At 34.3% G+C, this 19,015-nt stretch overlaps 1 protein-coding gene and 1 long non-coding RNA gene across 5 annotated transcripts in view; one reads left to right on the plus strand and one right to left on the minus strand.

Moving 5' to 3' along the window:
- Positions 1-19,015, plus strand: part of PSIP1 (PC4 and SRSF1 interacting protein 1) — a 40,133-nt gene that overhangs the window by 19,335 nt on the left and 1,783 nt on the right. The window contains exons 5-14 of one of the 4 annotated variants that reach the window (XM_061425247.1): positions 850-912; positions 6,650-6,746; positions 7,800-7,875; positions 11,634-11,862; positions 12,787-12,905; positions 15,574-15,629; positions 16,231-16,301; positions 16,513-16,614; positions 16,725-16,938; positions 18,330-18,441. In XM_061425247.1, the coding sequence (XP_061281231.1) occupies positions 850-912; positions 6,650-6,746; positions 7,800-7,875; positions 11,634-11,862; positions 12,787-12,905; positions 15,574-15,629; positions 16,231-16,301; positions 16,513-16,614; positions 16,725-16,938; positions 18,330-18,441 (1,139 nt within the window). Of the gene's footprint in view, positions 1-849; positions 913-6,649; positions 6,747-7,799; positions 7,876-11,633; positions 11,863-12,786; positions 12,906-14,196; positions 15,630-16,230; positions 16,302-16,512; positions 16,615-16,724; positions 16,939-18,329; positions 18,442-19,015 lie in introns of those variants that run through there. The other 3 variants (XM_061425250.1, XM_061425249.1, XM_061425248.1) reach the window with 3 other exon arrangements.
- On the minus strand, positions 3,758-12,787 carry LOC133252579 (uncharacterized). Its single transcript, XR_009737985.1, has 2 exons — positions 12,075-12,787; positions 3,758-8,441 (listed from the first exon to the last, which is right to left on the minus strand). It is a non-coding gene; the product is annotated as an uncharacterized LOC133252579 (long non-coding RNA).

Consider the following 19,015-nt stretch of genomic DNA (forward strand, 5'->3'; position numbering starts at 1 on the left):
GAATTGTAAAATGAGTTGATTGTGGCAAAGTAGAAAATAATCTTTAAAGTAGTCAAGTAATTAATGGGAAAATATTAAAGACTTATTTCCTTGTGTGAATATTAAATATTATAAAATATTTTTTTCGTTTTTATACTTTCTGGCTGCTCCAGGTCTTAGTTGTAGCCTGTGGAAAGGAGTCTTTAGTTGCAGCACATGGAATCTAGTTTCCTGATCAGGGATCCATCCCAAGCCCCCTGTATTGGGAATGCGGAGTCTTAGCTACTGGACCACTAGGGAGGAGGACCTTGGATGTTGTTAAGTTATTTTGCTGTGCAAAATATGAGGTACAGCTAAAAGACTGGCTTACTGTTTGTTAGGAATATTTTTAAAGCGAGGTGTTGTAGATGGATGTATGGGAAAGGACATTGAACCAAATTTTTAGAAACCTATGTTTATTTCCAACTCCGTATTTGATTATCTGAATGGAATACTTATTTAGCCCTTCTAGGCTTCATAAAATTGTTATATGATCAAGTCCTGACCACCTCTTAACATTAACAGTCCTAAAACTGAAGATTGTGCTGTAGAAAGATTCATGTTTTGTAAATTTAAATAGACAAACTTGCCAGTGTACTAGCAAGTGTGACTTTAATATTTGATCTGACAAATTTTTTTGTTTTTTTGGACAGATACCAGTAATTCCTCTTACTTCGTAATGATAATATTAAGACTTTCAAAGTTTATAATTTCAAACAAGTTCCCTAGTTCTTTCAGTGAAACATGTTTGTGATTTTTAATTTAAGAAATTTTCTTTCAGTTGTGGCATAATTTATCAGTTTCATCTTTTCTTTTTTTTTTTTTTTATAGGATGTGACTAAAGCAATTGACATAACCACTCCAAAAGCTGCCAGAAGAGGGAGGAAGAGAAAGGTAATTCTACAGCTTAACCACAGAGATCTTAAAAGAATTTTTATTTTAGCTGGATTGAGGAAGTGTAGATAGTGAAAAAACTGTACTGTTTAAACTTAGCGTTTCACTCTTAAGTCCTTATTGTAAAGGATAGGTTATGTTTACATATTAAAACTGTTGCTTTCTTAATGATACAACATGCTTAAGTTGCTGCTGCTGCTAAGTCGCTTTAGTCGTGTTTGACTCTGTGCGACCCCATAGACGGCAGCCCACCAGGCTCCTCTGTCCCTGGTATTCTCCAGGCAAGAATACTAAAGTGGGTTGCCATTTCCTTCTCCATTGCATGCATGCTAAGTCACTTCAGTCGTGTCCGACTCTGTGCGACCCTATGGACAGCAGCCCTGCAGGCTCCTCTGTCCATAGGATTCTCCAAGTAAATACTGGAATGGGTTGCCATTTCCTTCTCTCTCTTTAAGTTGAATGATCAAATAAAATGCACCAATTTTCATTGCTTTTTATGTTGCTGCCTTAAGTTTTTTCTATAAAATGGATAATATATATACTTATAAGATTATTGAGAGGATTAAATCAGTTAAGACATATAAAATATTTGTAATAAATCCTTATATATGGTAAGTGCTTTATAAATGTCCACTATTATGCTGTTGTTACTACTTTACAACATTGTTGCATGAAATGAGAGGATGTGACAGTTTGGGATGAAGTACATCTTAGGATTTTAATTAATGTTTTCTTCTTTCCTATGTGAAGTTTTGTTCATCACACCTTTTTCTGACCTAGTTATGTCTCAGACATAACTAGGTCAGAAAAACTATTATTATATGACAAAGCTACACAGAAAACTTGTGTTCAGTTTGTTTTTCTTTTAATGGCAAATTATGCTATTAGTTTATTGTTTTGGCCAAGCCACACAGCACATGGGATCTTGTTATGCAGCACGTGGGATTTTAGTTCCCTCACCTGGGATTGAACTCATGCCCCCTGCAGTGGAAGCACAGATTCTCACAATTCTCAACTGCTTCACCACCAGGGAACTCCAAGGGCTCAGTCTTTTAAAAAGGGTTGATTGTTCTTTTTTCTCTCCTAGTACTGTAGTGTGAGTTCAGCATCTTTAATTACAGCCACTGTAATTATTTGTTTTCATATTTTATTTCCAGTGGCTTTTTATCCCCTGTGGGGGGTGTGTGTGTGAAGGGGCTATGATAACTTGAACAAGATTTTAAAAGATAGGCAGAATTTTGACAGGCAGATGGAGGAGTAGGGGAGGACAGACGCATAAGAGAAAACTTTGCTTCAAACATTTCTAGTGTTGCATTTCAGTATTATCAGACCATAACATATGAGGGAAACAAGTATGAAAACACCAGTGTGTTAACTTCAACTTAGACAACTGGTGGATAGCCATTGAATCATTTTAAATTTCAGATACTTCTCCTTTTAAAGCAGTGTAAATGATGGGAATTGAATTGAAGCAGAGTGAGACTAGTTTCCTGATAAATTGATTCAGAATTTTGGTACTCACTTGACTGGCCCAGGCAGAAAATCATCAGTGAATAGGAAGATAATGTCTTTGTTCTCACTGAATTACATTTTTGTTGAGACAGACAGTAAATACATAAGACAATTAAAATGGAGAGTTATGATTGTGACTTGGTAACTAAATTACAAAAACCTTTCTAAAGAGTTAGCCTCACATTTTTAGTGGTGTAGGTGAAAGATGGGATGCTGAGAGCACCTTAGGGGGTTAATAGTTGATTGAAAGTGGGTGTGAAGGGAGGAGGAGAAGCCAGGATGACTTAGGGTGTTGGCTTGGATGACTGGATTATATACTGAGATGCAGGAGATGTTTTGGGAGTAGAGGTTGAGGGGAATGTGGAACACCTTTGAGAATTAGACTGAAAATATCTATTTCTCTGATACCAAAAGGGGTAAAGGTAGAAGTTACAGATGTGGTCTCATAAATACAGGATATTAGATGGTTAGTCAAGGGGGAAAGTTTACCAAGAACCACACAGAAACCAGAATCCTGAGGTAATATAGTGGCCATGAAAGGTTGCCTTGTAAAACTGTGGTGGAGAATGAACTGTCAGGAGAAAATCTAAGAGAAGCTATCAAGATAAACAAAGAAGGAAAGAATTTTAAGAATGAGGGAGTGGTTAGTAGTGTCCTGATGCAGAGGGGGCCCAGTAAGGTTTGACAGTTAGGATCTGCCAGGATACTTTAAGATCAAATGGTAAGAACAGGTGAAGTAGACTAAAGAATAAAATGTTTAATGTTAAAATTACACTGTGGTTTTGAAGTCTTTGAAGTGAGGAGAGAGAATGCAACAAGGATTTGCCATGGTTAAGGGAGGGTGTTAAAGTAAAAAAAAAAAAAAGAGAGAGGCTTTAACACCTTTTCTTTGTGAAACCAGGAAATAGCAAAGATATTGAGTTTAAATTATTGAAAGTTAATAATGCTGAGTGAGAGAAAAGGGAGAACACATTTAAAGAAACTGACTTAATGGGAAAGAGACATTTTTCATCTTTTATAATATTGAAGGGAATAGACTACTAAAAATTTCTAGGGGAGACTTGGAAATTAAGGGACTCCCTTCCTGCTAGCCTCAGTCTCTCCCTTCTCCCTCACTGAATTCAAAGCAAGACTGCATAAATAGTATAAGGCAAGAAGAAAGGATTGAAAGTTTATGCTAGAGGGAGGAGAAGGAAAGGCAATGACAAAAGACAGGGTAAAGGATTAATGGATAACTTTGACTACAAATGAAGCTGCATAAAATAGAATGCATGTTTGCCCCCACCCCGCCCCCGGCCCCGCTCCCAGCAGGGCTCAGATCAGTAGCCAGTAATAAAGCAAGGAAAGTAGAGCTTTATGGTAATCCTCTGTTGGAGATTTGTGGGACAGGTGCAGCAAAACAAGATTGCAGATGAATAACAGTCCCAGGAGGTTTTTGTAGGGTTGGGAGGCCTTTATGTAAAGTCATGAAGGGAGTAGAGCTAGCAAATGGGGTAATAAATGGGGACAAAATTTGTCAAAGGATTCAGTTCAGTCGCTCAGTTGTGTCCGACTCTTTGTGACCCCATGAACCACAGCACGCCAGGCCTCCCTGTCCATCACCAACTCCCGGAGTCCACCCAAACCCATGTTCATTGAGTCGGTGATGCCATCCAACCATCTGATCCTCCATCGTCCCCTTCTCCTCCTGCCTTCAATCTTTCCCATCTGGGTCTTTTCAAATGAGTCAGCTCTTCACATCAGGTGGCCAAAGGATTGGAGTTTCAGCTTGAACATCAGTCCTTCCAATGAACACCCAGGACTGATCTCCTTTAGGATGGACTGGTTGGATCTCCTTGCAGTCCAAGGGACCCTCAAGTCTTCTCCAACACGACAGTTCAAAAGCATCAATTCTTTGGCGCTCAGCTTTCTTCACAGTCCAACTCTCACATCCATACGTGACCACTGGAAAAACCATAGCCTTGACTAGACGGACCTTTGTTGACAAAGTAATGTCTCTGCTTTTGAATATGCTATCTAGGTTGGTCATAACTTTCCTTCCAAGGAGTAAGCGTCTTTTAATTTCATGAGATCTCATTAGAAAAAACCCGGATGCTGGGAAAGATGGAAGACAAAAAGGAGAAGGGGGCGGCAGAGAATGGGATAGTTAGATAGCATCACCAAATCAATGGCCATGAATTTGAGTAAACTACAGGAGATAGTGGAGGACAGAGGAGCCTGGTGTGCTGCAGTCCATGGGGTCGCAAAGAGTCAGACTCCACTTAGCAACTGAACAGTAGAGGTCCCAGTGAGATAAAACGTGGAAAAAATTAATCTAGTCAGAATATTTGCATTTAAGATATTTAGATATATATTTGAAATAATAGTCCTTTCTCTAGATAAAATATTTCTTAAGTTAATATTTTCATGAGGAATGGTTTTGACTTGCATGATTTTGCTGTAATAGTCAAAAATACATGTCTATGGAAGGGCTGTACTTTGGCTTATTTAAGTGTTTGTTTATGATATTAGTTATAGATGAACTTGCTATCTCTAATTGGTATCTCCTCAAAAAGATTCATACCTCTAATTCTTAATGTAGTGTCATGATTTATTTCCAAAAGTTGAAAGTGTAATTGAAGAGAGGTTTTTCTTTTGGTACTGAAAGAGCTTATCAGTTTAAACTGAATTTCAGAGAACTTTGGCCCTCCTAACTCCTCACCCTCCTAACTCCTTAATAGGAGCTTTCATACAGTCTTGGGTTCTCAACCTTTGTTATAAAAACAGATGCCTGGCTTCTTACTCCAGAGCTATCAAATTAGGAGTGGGGCAGGGATGGTCTGTGAGTTTTTAAAATTAAACTATTTATAATGAAAAGCTGGATAAATTCTTCAGTGGGATTCCTGAGTCAGATTTGCATGTTCTGTATTGTTGATAGTCATAATGATCAGTAATGTTTTGCCAGTTTATTGATTTGATCACTTAATCAACATACGAATAATCCTCCTATCCTTACCAGTATTTGTCATTATCTCAAGTGTTTGCAAATCAGATTGTTGATTAAAAGTTAAGACTTTTTATCAGTAAGATTGGATTATGCAAGTTTTTGAGATGCTTAATTGCCTTTATTTTGTTAGATAGTTCAGGCTGAATTCTAAGTAGTTGAGGGTGAGGAAGCAGCTCATAGTATAATCCTCATGCTCTTTTTGATCTCTTCATTCTTTTCTCTCTTCCATTATGATGCTATGCTTGCATTTCCTTTCTAATTGGTGGTTATTAACCTTGGTTCTACTCTAATGCTTGAATTGATTAAATGGATTCTCATTTGAGGCTGTTGTCTCATTACCTTTAGGGCATTATAGTTTGCAAAGGTTTGTTGGGATTTCTTTATAGTAAGTCCTTCTTTATGGAAAATAAGAATAACTCCTAGGGAAGAACAGCAGATCTGTCTCATTTCAAAAATAAAATGTGTATATTAACAAAGGATGGAAATATCAGCAACTTTAGTGCCTTTTCTAACATTAATTTAGGTTGTATATCATAAGTACACAGTGTAAAGTGTTAGCATTTTGAGATAGTTAATGGTTCCCCTGGTTGCTCAGACCATAAAGCGTCTGCCTGCAGTGCGGGAGACCGGGTTCGATCTCTGGGTTGGGAATATTCCCTGGAGAAGGAAATGGCAACCCACTCCAGTACTCTTGCCTGGAAAGTCCCAAGGACGGAGGAGCCTGGTGGGTTGCAGTCCGTGGGGTCACTAAGAGTCGGACACGACTGAGCGACTTCACTTTCAATGAAAGTACATTTATAAGCAATATGTGGGCTAGTCAGTGTAATTATACTTTAACACTTTGCATCAAGAATATTCAATTTATTTTTACAAATGACTCTTTTTAGGTTGATAAAATCTAAAAAGTGAAGTTTTATTGTTTATTTCCTAGAATTATAAGCTAAGTTTGAGGCTATCACTGAGTCAGCTGTTGAAAAGTGAAAATCATATAGAAGTAATGCTTAGTGGTGGTCTAGTGGCTAAGACTGTGCTACAATGCAGGGGGCCCAGGTTTAACCCCTGGCCAGGGAACTAGATTCCACATGCCAAAACTAAGACTTAGCACAGCCAAATAAATTAATATATATTTTTAAAGTTATGCTTATATTTGAACTTATCTTACAGTGGCATGTTTTTGCCATTAAACTAATAAACTTGGAATGCCTGCCATGCTAAATAATTTAAATCTTTGTTATTCAGGCAGAAAAACAAGTAGAAACTGAGGAGGCTGGAGTAGTGACTACAGCAACAGCATCTGCTAATCTAAAAGTGAGTCCTAAAAGAGGACGACCTGCAGGTAGGATTGTTAATGTTTAAATATCTGGCTTGTGATCAGTATTCTAATCCATTTAAGTGCTGTACCTCAGCTACTTTGGAATAGGTGAATAGACACTTGGTTATGTGTAACATACACATTTTAAAGAAGATAAACATTAAGATTTCTGCTCTCTGATAAGGTATTTAAATTTGAAATAATTGTTTGAGACTTTTTCATTTTCTGTTTATCCCCATTACATTTTCCATTAATAGCAGCATAGGAGGCTGTGGCGAGATATAAATTCCATGACTAATGGTTTACTTTATCTCTTAACTTTAGAAAACTTAAGCTTTCCAAATGGAATCGTAATGAAAGCAAGAAAAAACAACATTTGAGTTATCAAAGTTATTAATTTTTAAATTTTTGTATTCTTTCTTTATTAGGACCTATACAATATGCAGATGTCTTCAGCCTATTTACAATATTTTCCTAATTTGGCAAATAGGAAATAGTTTGGAAGGATCTATCTCTACTACAAAGTAAAACAAAGAAAGTTAGCCAGGATAGAGACAATTTTTTTTTCCTACTTCATTATATAGGATTCTTAATGAGACAGATTGAAACTGAGTAATACCTCCCCCCCAAATTTGTTTACCTTTTTCTTTGGATTTTAATATTGTAATGGATCAAATTAATGGTATTGTTAGAAAATTTAGTGAATTCTGATAAAGAATTTTCAAAGTTGTGAACACAGATTTACAAATGATACTGTACTATGTATATGAATGTTGACTATAAGAGCTATTATCTACTATAAAGTTGAATTTTGTGACATTCCTGTTAAAACAACAGTGAAGGATGTTCTTTTAAGTCCTCAGCCATACTAAGGGTAAATTGAAAATAACCTTGATTTACTTGTTACTCATTTGAACAAGAATATGATTTATAAAACCTAAAGTAAAAAAAAAAAAAACTAATTATATCTGTAATAATTACTAATTAATATTCTTAGTATGTATATTTATAACTTTGATGTCTACATCTTGGTGGGAAAACTGGTAGTTACAAAAATTTTTTTCCTGTGAATGTTAGCCACAGAGGTCAAGATTCCAAAACCAAGAGGCAGACCCAAAATGGTAAAACAACCTTGTCCTTCAGAGAGTGACATGTGAGTATTATAATTATGCAATAAATGAGACATTTCACTTTAAATATGTATAAACTTATTTGAGTTTCTACAAGTTTTTATTTACAGATGATTATTATCGCTATTTTGTATTTCTTAGAATTATGAGAGAAATTCTTTAAAACATAGTTTTATTATATAAAAAAGTTAAAGTTGATAGGGAATCAAGAAAAATCTGATATGATTTCATTAATCTAAGACATTTTCTTATATATCAGGATGTAAGATACTCAGATAATGCAGGGTAAAATTTATAATCTTTGTTTAAAGAAATTTTTAGACAAAGTGTTTTTTACCCCACCCCCAAAGTATTTTTGAAGCAGTTTCCACAAATCTTGCTCTTCCAGAATAGCCTTTATTTCAAAATAACACTTAAAATTATTTTTGTAAATGTAAAATTTTAAAGTCTTTTGGAATATTGACTGCTTTTAGTTAGCAACCAAAACAATCAGTATTTTCCATTTTTCTTCCTTGCCACCTTTCTTTTTTATGTGGATCTTGTTTGTGTCAGCTTTCTGGATAGAAACTTCACCAATAGGAATGTACGTCTAGACAAACAAGGGAAAAACTTTGTAGGTATTGTGTTTGAGGATTTTGTAGGAAAAGGCTCAAGTAATGTCATTTAAGAATGGATTTACAATGTTTTGAATGAAAACAATTTATTTAATGGATTTACAATGTTTTGAATGAAAACAATTTATTGGAAATTTCAGTTATAGAACAACTCAAGAGTGTTGGTACTTTTTAACCAATATATGTTGAAAGAGTTTTATTTTATTGCCAAGCCAGCTGTTTAAATATTCTCAAAACTAGTGGCAAAAAACTACAACATGGTTTTAATTACTATACTGAAATTAAAATATTAAGTACATGCAGGTGAGTTTGTTTTAAACATTTCAAATGAATCTCTCTCATCCCCTCTGTAAGATGTCTTCTCTAATCAAGGCATCAAGTCTAGGATTTCATGATCAACTTAAGGCCTTGATGTAGAGACGTAGGAACTAAAACACAGGTCATCTGCTCCCCTCTCCCCTTTATATGTGCACATTGATCTGGGATAGGGAACCATAAATACTCCCAAGGAGAAGATTATGAGGCATATAGCAGTCATTGCTCCCTAGGAAATAAGAAATTCTGTTGGGGAAATATTGTGAGATCCCCATTTTATATATAGGATATTTCCTTGATTAGGTTTGTTCCTAGTCCATTTCTCTCCTTGACTTTTGGCCCATTCTTTGGAGAGTTCTCTACCTTTTCAGTATCATCTTTAGTTGATCTTTTTCAGTATCAATAGTTGCACTGGAAAGTACTACCCTCCTTACTAGCTGAGCAGCTTTCTTAGTCTCCTTTCATACTTCAGGGAGTTTGACCCAAGATTCCTTTTTAAATCTCCATTACTTTCCCTTCCTGTAGACTGGCATCACTTTTGGTAGTGCAGCAATACTTTACTGTTAGTGTGTGTGTCCATTTCATTCTAGTTAGCTTCATGTGCAGTGGTCTAACTCATAAGACTTGCCCAGACATGCTTATCTTTTTACACTTAAGTAAAAGTACTCTGAGTTTATATGTTTTCTTGAAAACCCACTTCTGGTTTCATTTGCCTACAAGTCATTTGCTTATCAGAAGGATCAAGGTATCTCAGTTTGAGTTCTTAAGGAAAGGCTGGCAACTTAATACATTACCTTTACTGGGTCTTTGACTCCTGTCTTTGTCTGAATTTAAAAATCTTTTATAGGCTGGAAACAACTTTCAACACTGAGATGCATGGAATATTTTTCTCCTTCCTTTGCTGTCCTATTATTTTTTGAACTTCCTTTTTCTTGAAGTACCTGATCAAATTTATGTTGATAACAATCAACTGAAGATGCCAATATTTTGTCCTGAAACCTCTTCACCCAAAGCCACAAATTCACTGAATAAAATTTCTTTCCAGTTATCACAGATGATAGTTTTGTGTGTTGTGTATAGTAGGGTTTCAAATGCAAAGCAAGTGTCACACGTTCTAGGTTTCCATGATGGACAACTCCAGTAGCTTACAATGTTTATTTCTCATTTGTGCTGTATGTAGGCTAGGCATTGGCTGTTACAGCTACTCTTAGCTCTGTATCTGGACAGAAACTTAGTGGAGTGCAGAGCAAAATTATGTAAAGCCTTTTAAAATGTAAGCGTCAACATAAGAACAATGGGTATCTCTGGTAGTGACAGCTTCCTTGCAGTGGGTCCTGAAATGATAAGACAGTGGAATCGAGTCCAGAAAAGCTGAAACCATCTCCTAATCCTCATGTAAAAATCTGTTAGATGTCATTGAGATATTTGGGGCTATTTTTTTAAATAAACTGTATTTATAATTTCCTTTAGTATAATTTTCCTACCATATCTTGAGCTATTAATAGAGAACTCATCCCCAAGAGGTCTGTTTTTCATGGAAGATGGTAAGGAGGGAATTAACTAAAGACTTAATTGTAGTTATGTTTATGGGAATTCTCTGCTTTGATACTGTTTTTAAAACTTAGAAATTATCCATTTCTTAAGAGCATATGATACACATTTTAATAAGTCTACCTTCAAAAAAGAAAAGTAGTCACATGTTTCTCCAGTAGTTCTTAAAATGTTTATTCCTTGTATGTATACATTTTTCTTATTTAGAATACGTTGCTAGAAGCAGATCTGTGGGGTTAAAAGGATATTTTTATTTTCAATACCTGCCTCTTTGCACAGGGGGTAACATTTTGGGGGAGGCAATTGGTCAGTAACTTTTAAGAGCCATGGAAATGCCTTTTATATTTGATCCTCTCTTCTGCATCTCCACAAAATGATTATTATCAAAATATTTAACTTGTGGAAATACTAAAGTGATTTTACTTGCTTGCTTTATCTTCCATTGATTAAAAGTAAAGTGTGAAATATGTATAACATTTGAAAATAAACATAGCCAATGACAGTTATGTGACAAAAAATTTCTGAAGAAATAAAATATGTTGTTTTTTTTTTTCTTTTGCAAGTTAATAATCTCTTAAGGGTTCAAGGATGCAGTTGTCTGGAAAGTCAGTTGATTTGGAATTGAGATACTAGGCTAACTGACCTTTTTGCACCATCATTTTATCACCTGTTAAATGGAATGGGTTGGACTAAATGATCTGGAGTTCCTTGAGGCTTTTAAATAACATGTGAAATTCTCAATAAAATTCCTTGAACACTGCATAATATTAATTGGCCATATATATAACCATTATATGCATGAATTGAGCCTTTTAAATTGCAAGGATTATTTCTTCAAATTTTAAAATGGCTGTATTTCACCATACTAGTTTGATTCTGCAATTGTATTTTTGCCAACGTGGCTGAAATCTAGGGATCTCACACACCTTATACACTGCTGTTCCCCAGAGTCAAGAATAGTACCATGGCATCTGAGATGATACCCAGTGTTATTTTTAAGTGAATAAGTTAATGAGTTACAAAGAACTTAGAAAATGAGGGGGGGGGGGGGGTGGAATCACTCTTCTATTACCCTAATGCCACTGTAATTTTTCTGACATATTAAAAGGATGTTCTTTTGTGTGTGTGATAGGCTGATAATGACCCTTCCTTACATTTTACTTGAAGATATTTAAAATGTGTTTTTAAATAAAAAACTATGTATAGCTTATTGTTATACAAAATAGTTATTAACTCAGAGATTGTGGTTGAATGACAAGATACATAAAAGTTTATTTTTCATTGTTTTACCTGTGAAATAGGATAACTGAAGAAGACAAAAGCAAGAAAAAGGGGCAAGAGGAAAAACAACCTAAAAAACAGCTTAAAAAGGATGAAGAGGGCCAGAAGGAAGAAGAAAAGCCAAGAAAAGAGCCAGATAAAAAAGAGGGGAAAAAGGAAGTTGAATCAAAAAGGAAAAATTTAGCCAAAACAGGGGTTACATCAACCTCTGATTCTGAAGAAGAAGGAGATGATCAAGAAGGTGAAAAGGTAGAATGTTTGCATATCAAATAAAACTGTTGTTTTATTTTTAGTTTCTTGTGTAGTTCTTAATCTTTAGATCAAGATTTCAGTATCTTTAAGAAAGTCTATAAATATGATTAAAAGTTAAAATGAATTTCTTTACCTTTCTGAATAAACTTCAGTTAGCAGTGTTAAAAAGCAAATTTGAAGCTTTATTGTACATTGTAAGTTCACCTTACCTTTTCACAATTAAATGGGAGTTAAATGTTGCACGATAAACTTCCAATAACCCCATCTATCTAGAAAAGGTAGGAAAGTAAAGAATTAAGCCAAGTAAGTTGTGACCAGTGACAACAGATGTAAAAAGGTAAATTTATACATAGATTTATATTATTGACCTCAGTAAGCATTTCAGACCTATTTAGTGTACAGTTTATTAGTGGTACTTTATTTGGATGCAACAATTTAGGAATTTCATTAAAGTTATGCATTCTTTTCTGTATAAAAACAAAAGTTTTGTGTATAGTCTTGGAAATCTACAGACCCTGGTTGTGTAGGTCTTTCATTTATGTTTATCTAATTTATTAATAGCCTCAAAAGCCCCGGACCTAAAATTCCATAGGCTGAGCAGGCACTTGTCAGTAAACAGGTATTGAAGTCACGGTGTAGAGGCAAACAGCCTAATGTACTTCATTTTAATCCATATTAACCAAAGCATGTCATTCCTATAGCAATGCAGTAAATAGATTATGCATATCAAATTCATCAAGGCGAAAGATAAATTTAGATAGCAACAACATGTGTAATTCTAAGATTTTTTTAAATTAGTAATTTTGGTATTTGTCCCTTAAGAAAACTAGTTGCTGCTCTTCTCCCACAACTGTAATCATAGAAGCATTAGTCACTGACTTGATAGTTAACTAAAACCATCCTAATTCTCAAATAAAACAGAAGAGAAAAGGTGGAAGGAACTTTCAAACTGCTCATAGAAGGAATATGCTCAAAGGACAACATGAGAAAGAAGCTGCAGATAGAAAACGCAAGCAAGAAGAACAAATGGAAACTGAGCAGTAAGTATTTTCTTATTCTAAATTTCAATTTCTTTAAGCCAGCATGAAAATTTTAAACAGTAGAATCTCATTTTCCAGACTTTCTGAAGCCTTCTAAAGTGACTTTGCCCATGTGTTAAAAAAATGTCTTCAGTATATAATTATATTTCAGGCTTCATTCTTTTCTGAAGTAAAGAGGATGAAATTCACTGAGATAATCACCCTATGAATTATTTTTAATTTAAACGGAAAGTGCAGATAGGGTTTAACTGCTTCAAGGCTTTGTAGAAAATGTCCTCATCCTCTACTGTTTTCTCGTATAATATTAAATACAGAAAGATGATAAATGAGTGGACAAAGAATGAAAGAAATATCTATCTTTGTCATACCACCAGCAGGCCTCCCCCAGAAGACCAGCAAAAATAACAAAAGCACAGTTGGAAACCCATGAAGCCAGTACAAGTAAATCTAAAAGGCTGACAGGGTTTGCATTAGATGTGTGCAATATAAATCAAGATAATAAGTTTTGATACTTGCAGATAATATATACTTACCATGGGGAATTTCTTCCCCCTTTAAGTTTATTCTATAAAATAATTTTATAAGGAAAATAGCAATGACAATGATTAGGCTTCATGTGTTTATTACATTTGTTTTCTTGGTTATCTTCAGACTGTCTCTTCTGAGGTCTTTCTCTGAAAAACGTTTCTTTCTTTGTGAAACGTCTTGCATTATTCTGACTAAACTGTTTTTTTTGTTGTTTTAGTGAGGTGATTTTAAAAATATGCTGTAGGTCACTAAGACAAACTTAAGCAGTGAAATTCTTAAAAATATTCTTAAATAATTTTGTATCTTTTCTTTATATAATAAATCTATAAGCTGAAAGTCTTGTTAAGTATAGCATTTGACCATCTCCTTTCTTAGTTTTTGGAGGATATATAAGCAGTTTTAGCTATAAGAGGGAGTAATTTAAAAATTGATTTAAAGCTCAGAAATGTTACTCCCTTTAATCTTGTTAGACTTGAACTATTTATGTAAATATTAGAGTTATTTTTTTGTTACCTATCCTTTCCTGTCCTTTCACTGAAAAGTTGTTGGACTGTTTGTTGCTTTTAACTTTATTGTGCTCCCCAAATTAAGATATAAAATTAGTTGTTGCTTAGTAAATCTAGCCCAATCCTTTAGTATCTCAAAGTTAATCTTTATGTGTTTCAATTTCTTTTTGAATGTCCTCCGAATGTAACTTTCTCAAATTCTAATATTTGTGTTTTCTTTCCTTCTTCTGTTATTACAAAACTTTGTACTTGGACAGTTTTGCTCTGTAAAGCATTTCAGATGCAGCTTGTATGAAATGCATTATGCAAAAATAAAGTTTATTGTATTGTATTCCCAGCCAAACAACATGTAATCTACAGTAATAAAAAATATATCTCATTTTGGGCTCAAAGCATTAATCCAGTTACTGAAAAGAGAATACAAGTGGAGCAAACAAGAGATGAAGATCTTGAGACAGACTCATTGGACTGAATTTCCCCCTCCCCCCCTTTGATGGAAGAATGTTCCAGATTCTAAATTGAGGACTTCATTAATGGCATTATTACTGTGTTATGATTGTTAAAAAACATTTCCTGTAAGGTACACACTACATACTAAGGTCGGCCATCATTCCTGTTAAGTTTTTTACCAAGCTTAAAATGAAGCTTTGTGTTTGAAAGTTACAAGCTCAGATGAAGATGGTGGTTGTACATTACTTCATTTAGAAAATATAAAAATACATTTTGTTTTGAAGCTAGGTGTTAAACTGGAGTAGCTATATTATTCCCCTAGAGAATGGGGCAGTTGTGCCCTTCCCTTGACATTCCTTTGTTGTTTAATTCTTTAGAATATTAATAATTGTTTTTTTAATCCTGAGAGATTAAACAGTAGACTTGTTAAGAAAACAAAAATGAAACTGTAACCAAAATTTTAAAATAAAGTTTTTTTTAAAAAAAACCTGATTTTTAGATATTTTTTGTTCTTGTCTATTTCAATTGGTTTATTATAGTAGGGCCCGAACTCTAAGTCAAGGTACTAGAAATTATTAAGAATTCATTTTTAAATGGTTATTTTTGTGATTTACAATAAAATGGTACCTTTTCATTTGTGAAATGGTATGTAAACACTAGTGAATGTCATTTAAGTTTGATACAGTGGCAAAAATAAATCCCACTTTATTTGTAATATAGTAGCATTATAGTCTATTTAATCTTGTAACTAACTTTGAACCCCTCAAATTACCTACCTTTTGGAGATGTGGGAACAATTAAATCAGTCTAATTTGACATGCTATTTTAGAATTCATGAAACATGGGCATTCTCTTCCCACTATGGCCTATTTTGTCCATTGACCCTGCAGTTGGTCTTTTAACACACTATTGTTGGAATAAAATTGCACAAAAGCAGCTGTTAAAATTTGTAATGCCACTGAAAAATTAGATTGTTAGATTATTTTAGCATGTTAATTTTTATGTTGTTTTGTTAATACTAATGTGGCATTGCAAAGGTCTAAAAATTACAGTCAGTTCCTTGTGATCTAGGTCACTTAACTATTTTAAAGAAAAAAAAAACTTTTACAAAAGGGATTGTGGGCATTTGGTAATCAGTCACAGAGTTCCAATGTTTTTGAAATATTTGTGTTAACATTTGATAGGCAGAATAAAGATGAAGGAAAGAAGCCAGAAGTTAAGAAAGTGGAGAAGAAGCGAGGTTAGTTATTTCACTTTCTAAGATGTATAATGTTACACACAGAAAGGAAGTTTTACAGACACTTAATTGTATACATTTTGAAATCAGTCATTTGATATTCTTATTGTACAAGTACACATTTTAAATCCCTAATGGATTGTGTTTTGCACTGTTTTTAAGTATTATAAGGTGAAGTTGCAAAGGTGGTCATGCTTATTATTTTATTGCTCCTTATATTATGAAGTCAGATTTATTTTATTGTAACACTGCCTAAAAGCAAGGTGTTTCCCCATTTCTGACAAATCTGGTTTCAGATGGATATTTTAGTTCTGGTTAAATATGTAAGAGAGAGGCAGGTGCTAAAGAATTGAGAAGGAGTTAGTGGATGCAGACCGCTTATTTTAGAGACATGCAGCTAGTCAGTGATTCTTTGCTTGTATGATGAATGTTGGTTTCCTAAACTAAAGACTGAAAATGGCAGATAATTTCTTAATGATGTAAGCAGATTACTAAGAACATTTTTTAAAAATTACCACTTCTTTCCATTATACTTTGCTTTAGATTATACGAAAATACTGGTTTTGGAAAACCTATTTACTGTGTTTCACATTTTAATTTATAGAAACATCAATGGATTCTCGACTTCAAAGGATACATGCTGAAATTAAAAATTCACTCAAAATTGATAATCTTGTAAGTGTTTAATACCTCATTTAAAAATACAGTGCTGCTTTTTTAGCTTCATGTTTTTTTCTAACATGGTTTGATAAGTACGTGTAAATTTGAGATAACAAAATGTTACTGGCTATTTTGTATGCCTTGTTATTTGAGATTTTGAAAGTAATCTCTGGATTCTATGGGTTGTGGTAATTAACAGTTATGAAATTACTGTTTTGTCATGAAGGATGTCAACAGATGTATTGAGGCCTTGGATGAACTGGCTTCACTTCAGGTCACAATGCAACAAGCTCAAAAACACACAGAGATGATTACAACACTGAAAAAAGTAAGTGATCTTTAGTTATGCAGATTTTTAAAATTTCCTCATTACTACTTTGTTAAATAACATTCAGAAATCAATTAGGAAAATTCTGAGCTTATCTTTTGTTTTCCCAGATACGGCGATTCAAAGTTAGTCAGGTTATCATGGAAAAGTCTACAATGTTGTATAACAAGTTTAAGAACATGTTTTTGGTTGGTGAAGGAGATTCTGTGATCACACAAGTGCTGAACAAATCTCTTGCCGAACAAAGACAGCATGAGGAAGCAAATAAAACCAAAGATCAAGGGAAGAAAGGGCCAAACAAAAAGCTAGAAAAGGAGCAAACAGGTATGTGGTAATACTTTGTTGGAATTACTTTTTAAAAATGGCTTTGATATTTAATCTTATTAATGCCTTAACCTATAGTAGATGATGGGAGTCCCAGAAGAACTTAGCAGAGTCTGCTCAATCTTGGCTAAGTTTTTATCAAGTTTAAATTACTAGTAGTTACTTGTTAGTAGTTACTAGTAGTAGTGGTTGCTATTGTTTTCATTTAAACTAGGGAAAATTTCTAACCTACACAGAAGTCAGGAGAAATGAACTTCCTGAGTCGGCGTCAGCAGCTATCAACGTATGATCACTGGTCTTACTATATCTCCGCAAGTTTTTCAGTGACACTCCTGAAGATTATTCAGTCATAAACATTTTAAGGTGTATATATGAGCAAAGCTTAAAACCGAACCTATAGTACAGGTATGCTTGTACTCCAGGAATACTGTGGGTTCGTTTCAGACTGCTGTAATAAAGTGAGTCACATGGCATACAGATTTGTTTACCCTATACTAAAGTCTGTTAGTCTGTCTAAAGTGTGCAGTAGGGTTATGTCTATAGAAATGACATACCTTATTTTTAGAATGTTGTTTAAAAAATGTTGTGAGCCTTTCATGAATTATAGTAACATCAAAGACATAACACTATATGAGTATAATAGATGTCTAAAGTGCGAAATACTGTGAGAATTACCAAAATGTGACACCGAAACAGAGTGTGCGAATGCTGTTGGGAAAACGGTGCTGATAAATATGCTTGATGCAGGCTTGCCATAAACACTGAATTTGTAAAATGTAAATGCAGGATGTACAAAGCACCGTAAAGTGAAGCACAGTACACTGAAGTGTGCCTGCTCCATTGGGAGCCTCCCCGACTCCATGGCACTAAAGATGTTAGCGGCAGCTCCCTAACATAGAAGACTGTTCAAAAGGAGTTGGATTTTCTTAACTCATTTACTAGGGAATGATAATGATAACAAACCAGAGGTTTGATAATGAAATAATATTTACAGGGAAGCCCTCATTTTCTAAGTTAGTAAGAAGACAAAATCATGTTAACTATTTTGCCACCTTCTGTTCTTAAATACAAAATTTTACTGTGATTTACATTGCTTTTTCTAACAACTGGAATAAATCACAATGCTCTAAAGAGTTGTATCACCCTTTTGTAACTTCCTGACAACAGTAACAAATGGAATAATCAGATTAGTAGTCTGTTGTTTTGTGGACAGATATAGATAGTAACCCTGTTTCTTACTGTGCCTTGTCTACCCAAAGGATTACAATGCAATATCATATAAAATACACTATTAGGAAGTTTGGGGCTATGTTAGTTCTTGAATTTGGGTCTTCCTAGTATTTAAGATGTCCTCAAAGCTCTAACAGTTTCCCACTGGTATCTTTCTAAAGGTTCAAAGACTCTAAATGGAGGATCCGATGCTCAAGACAGTAATCAACCACAACACAATGGAGACAGCAATGAAGAAAGCAAAGACAACCACGAGGCCAGCAGTAAGAAAAAGTGAGGACATATTTTAGTGCATTGTAATGTTTTAATTTTTAAATCACATTGCTGATCCAAGATCGTTTGTGTAAGGGATTATATTTTCATGACTCACTTCCTGAATTCAGGGTTCAAGACATCAAAATGGCCAAACTATAAAGAAACTTTACTTAAAACTAATATGTCATTGTATTCAAGAGAATAGAGCTAAGCAGGAATCCTGTTTAAAAAAAAATATTCCTTGAACTCATTCCATTGATAACACCTGTACTAATGACTCATGTCCACACTTTCTTGACTTTTGACAGAATAATGCAGAAATCAGATCTAGAATCATAGGTTATGTTATAATAATACCCATGCTAAAAAAAACTAGATATGGAACCATAGTTACTAAATCTTGATCTGTCCACTGTACATTTCAAGGATTTGGAACCAAGAAGCATCCTTTCTAATTTTGAAATCAGGGAAATCTTTCTCTTCTGAAGATTTATAAAAATGCTGGTACCATAGATACATTTTCATGTTCTTTAAAGAGAACTCATTTTGAAGCTTTGAAATGACTGAAAAGGGCCTGGGCCGTGATGCTTCC

This window comes from Bos javanicus, chromosome 8, assembly GCF_032452875.1.
Source record: "Bos javanicus breed banteng chromosome 8, ARS-OSU_banteng_1.0, whole genome shotgun sequence".
Classification (NCBI taxonomy): Eukaryota; Metazoa; Chordata; class Mammalia; order Artiodactyla; family Bovidae; genus Bos; species Bos javanicus.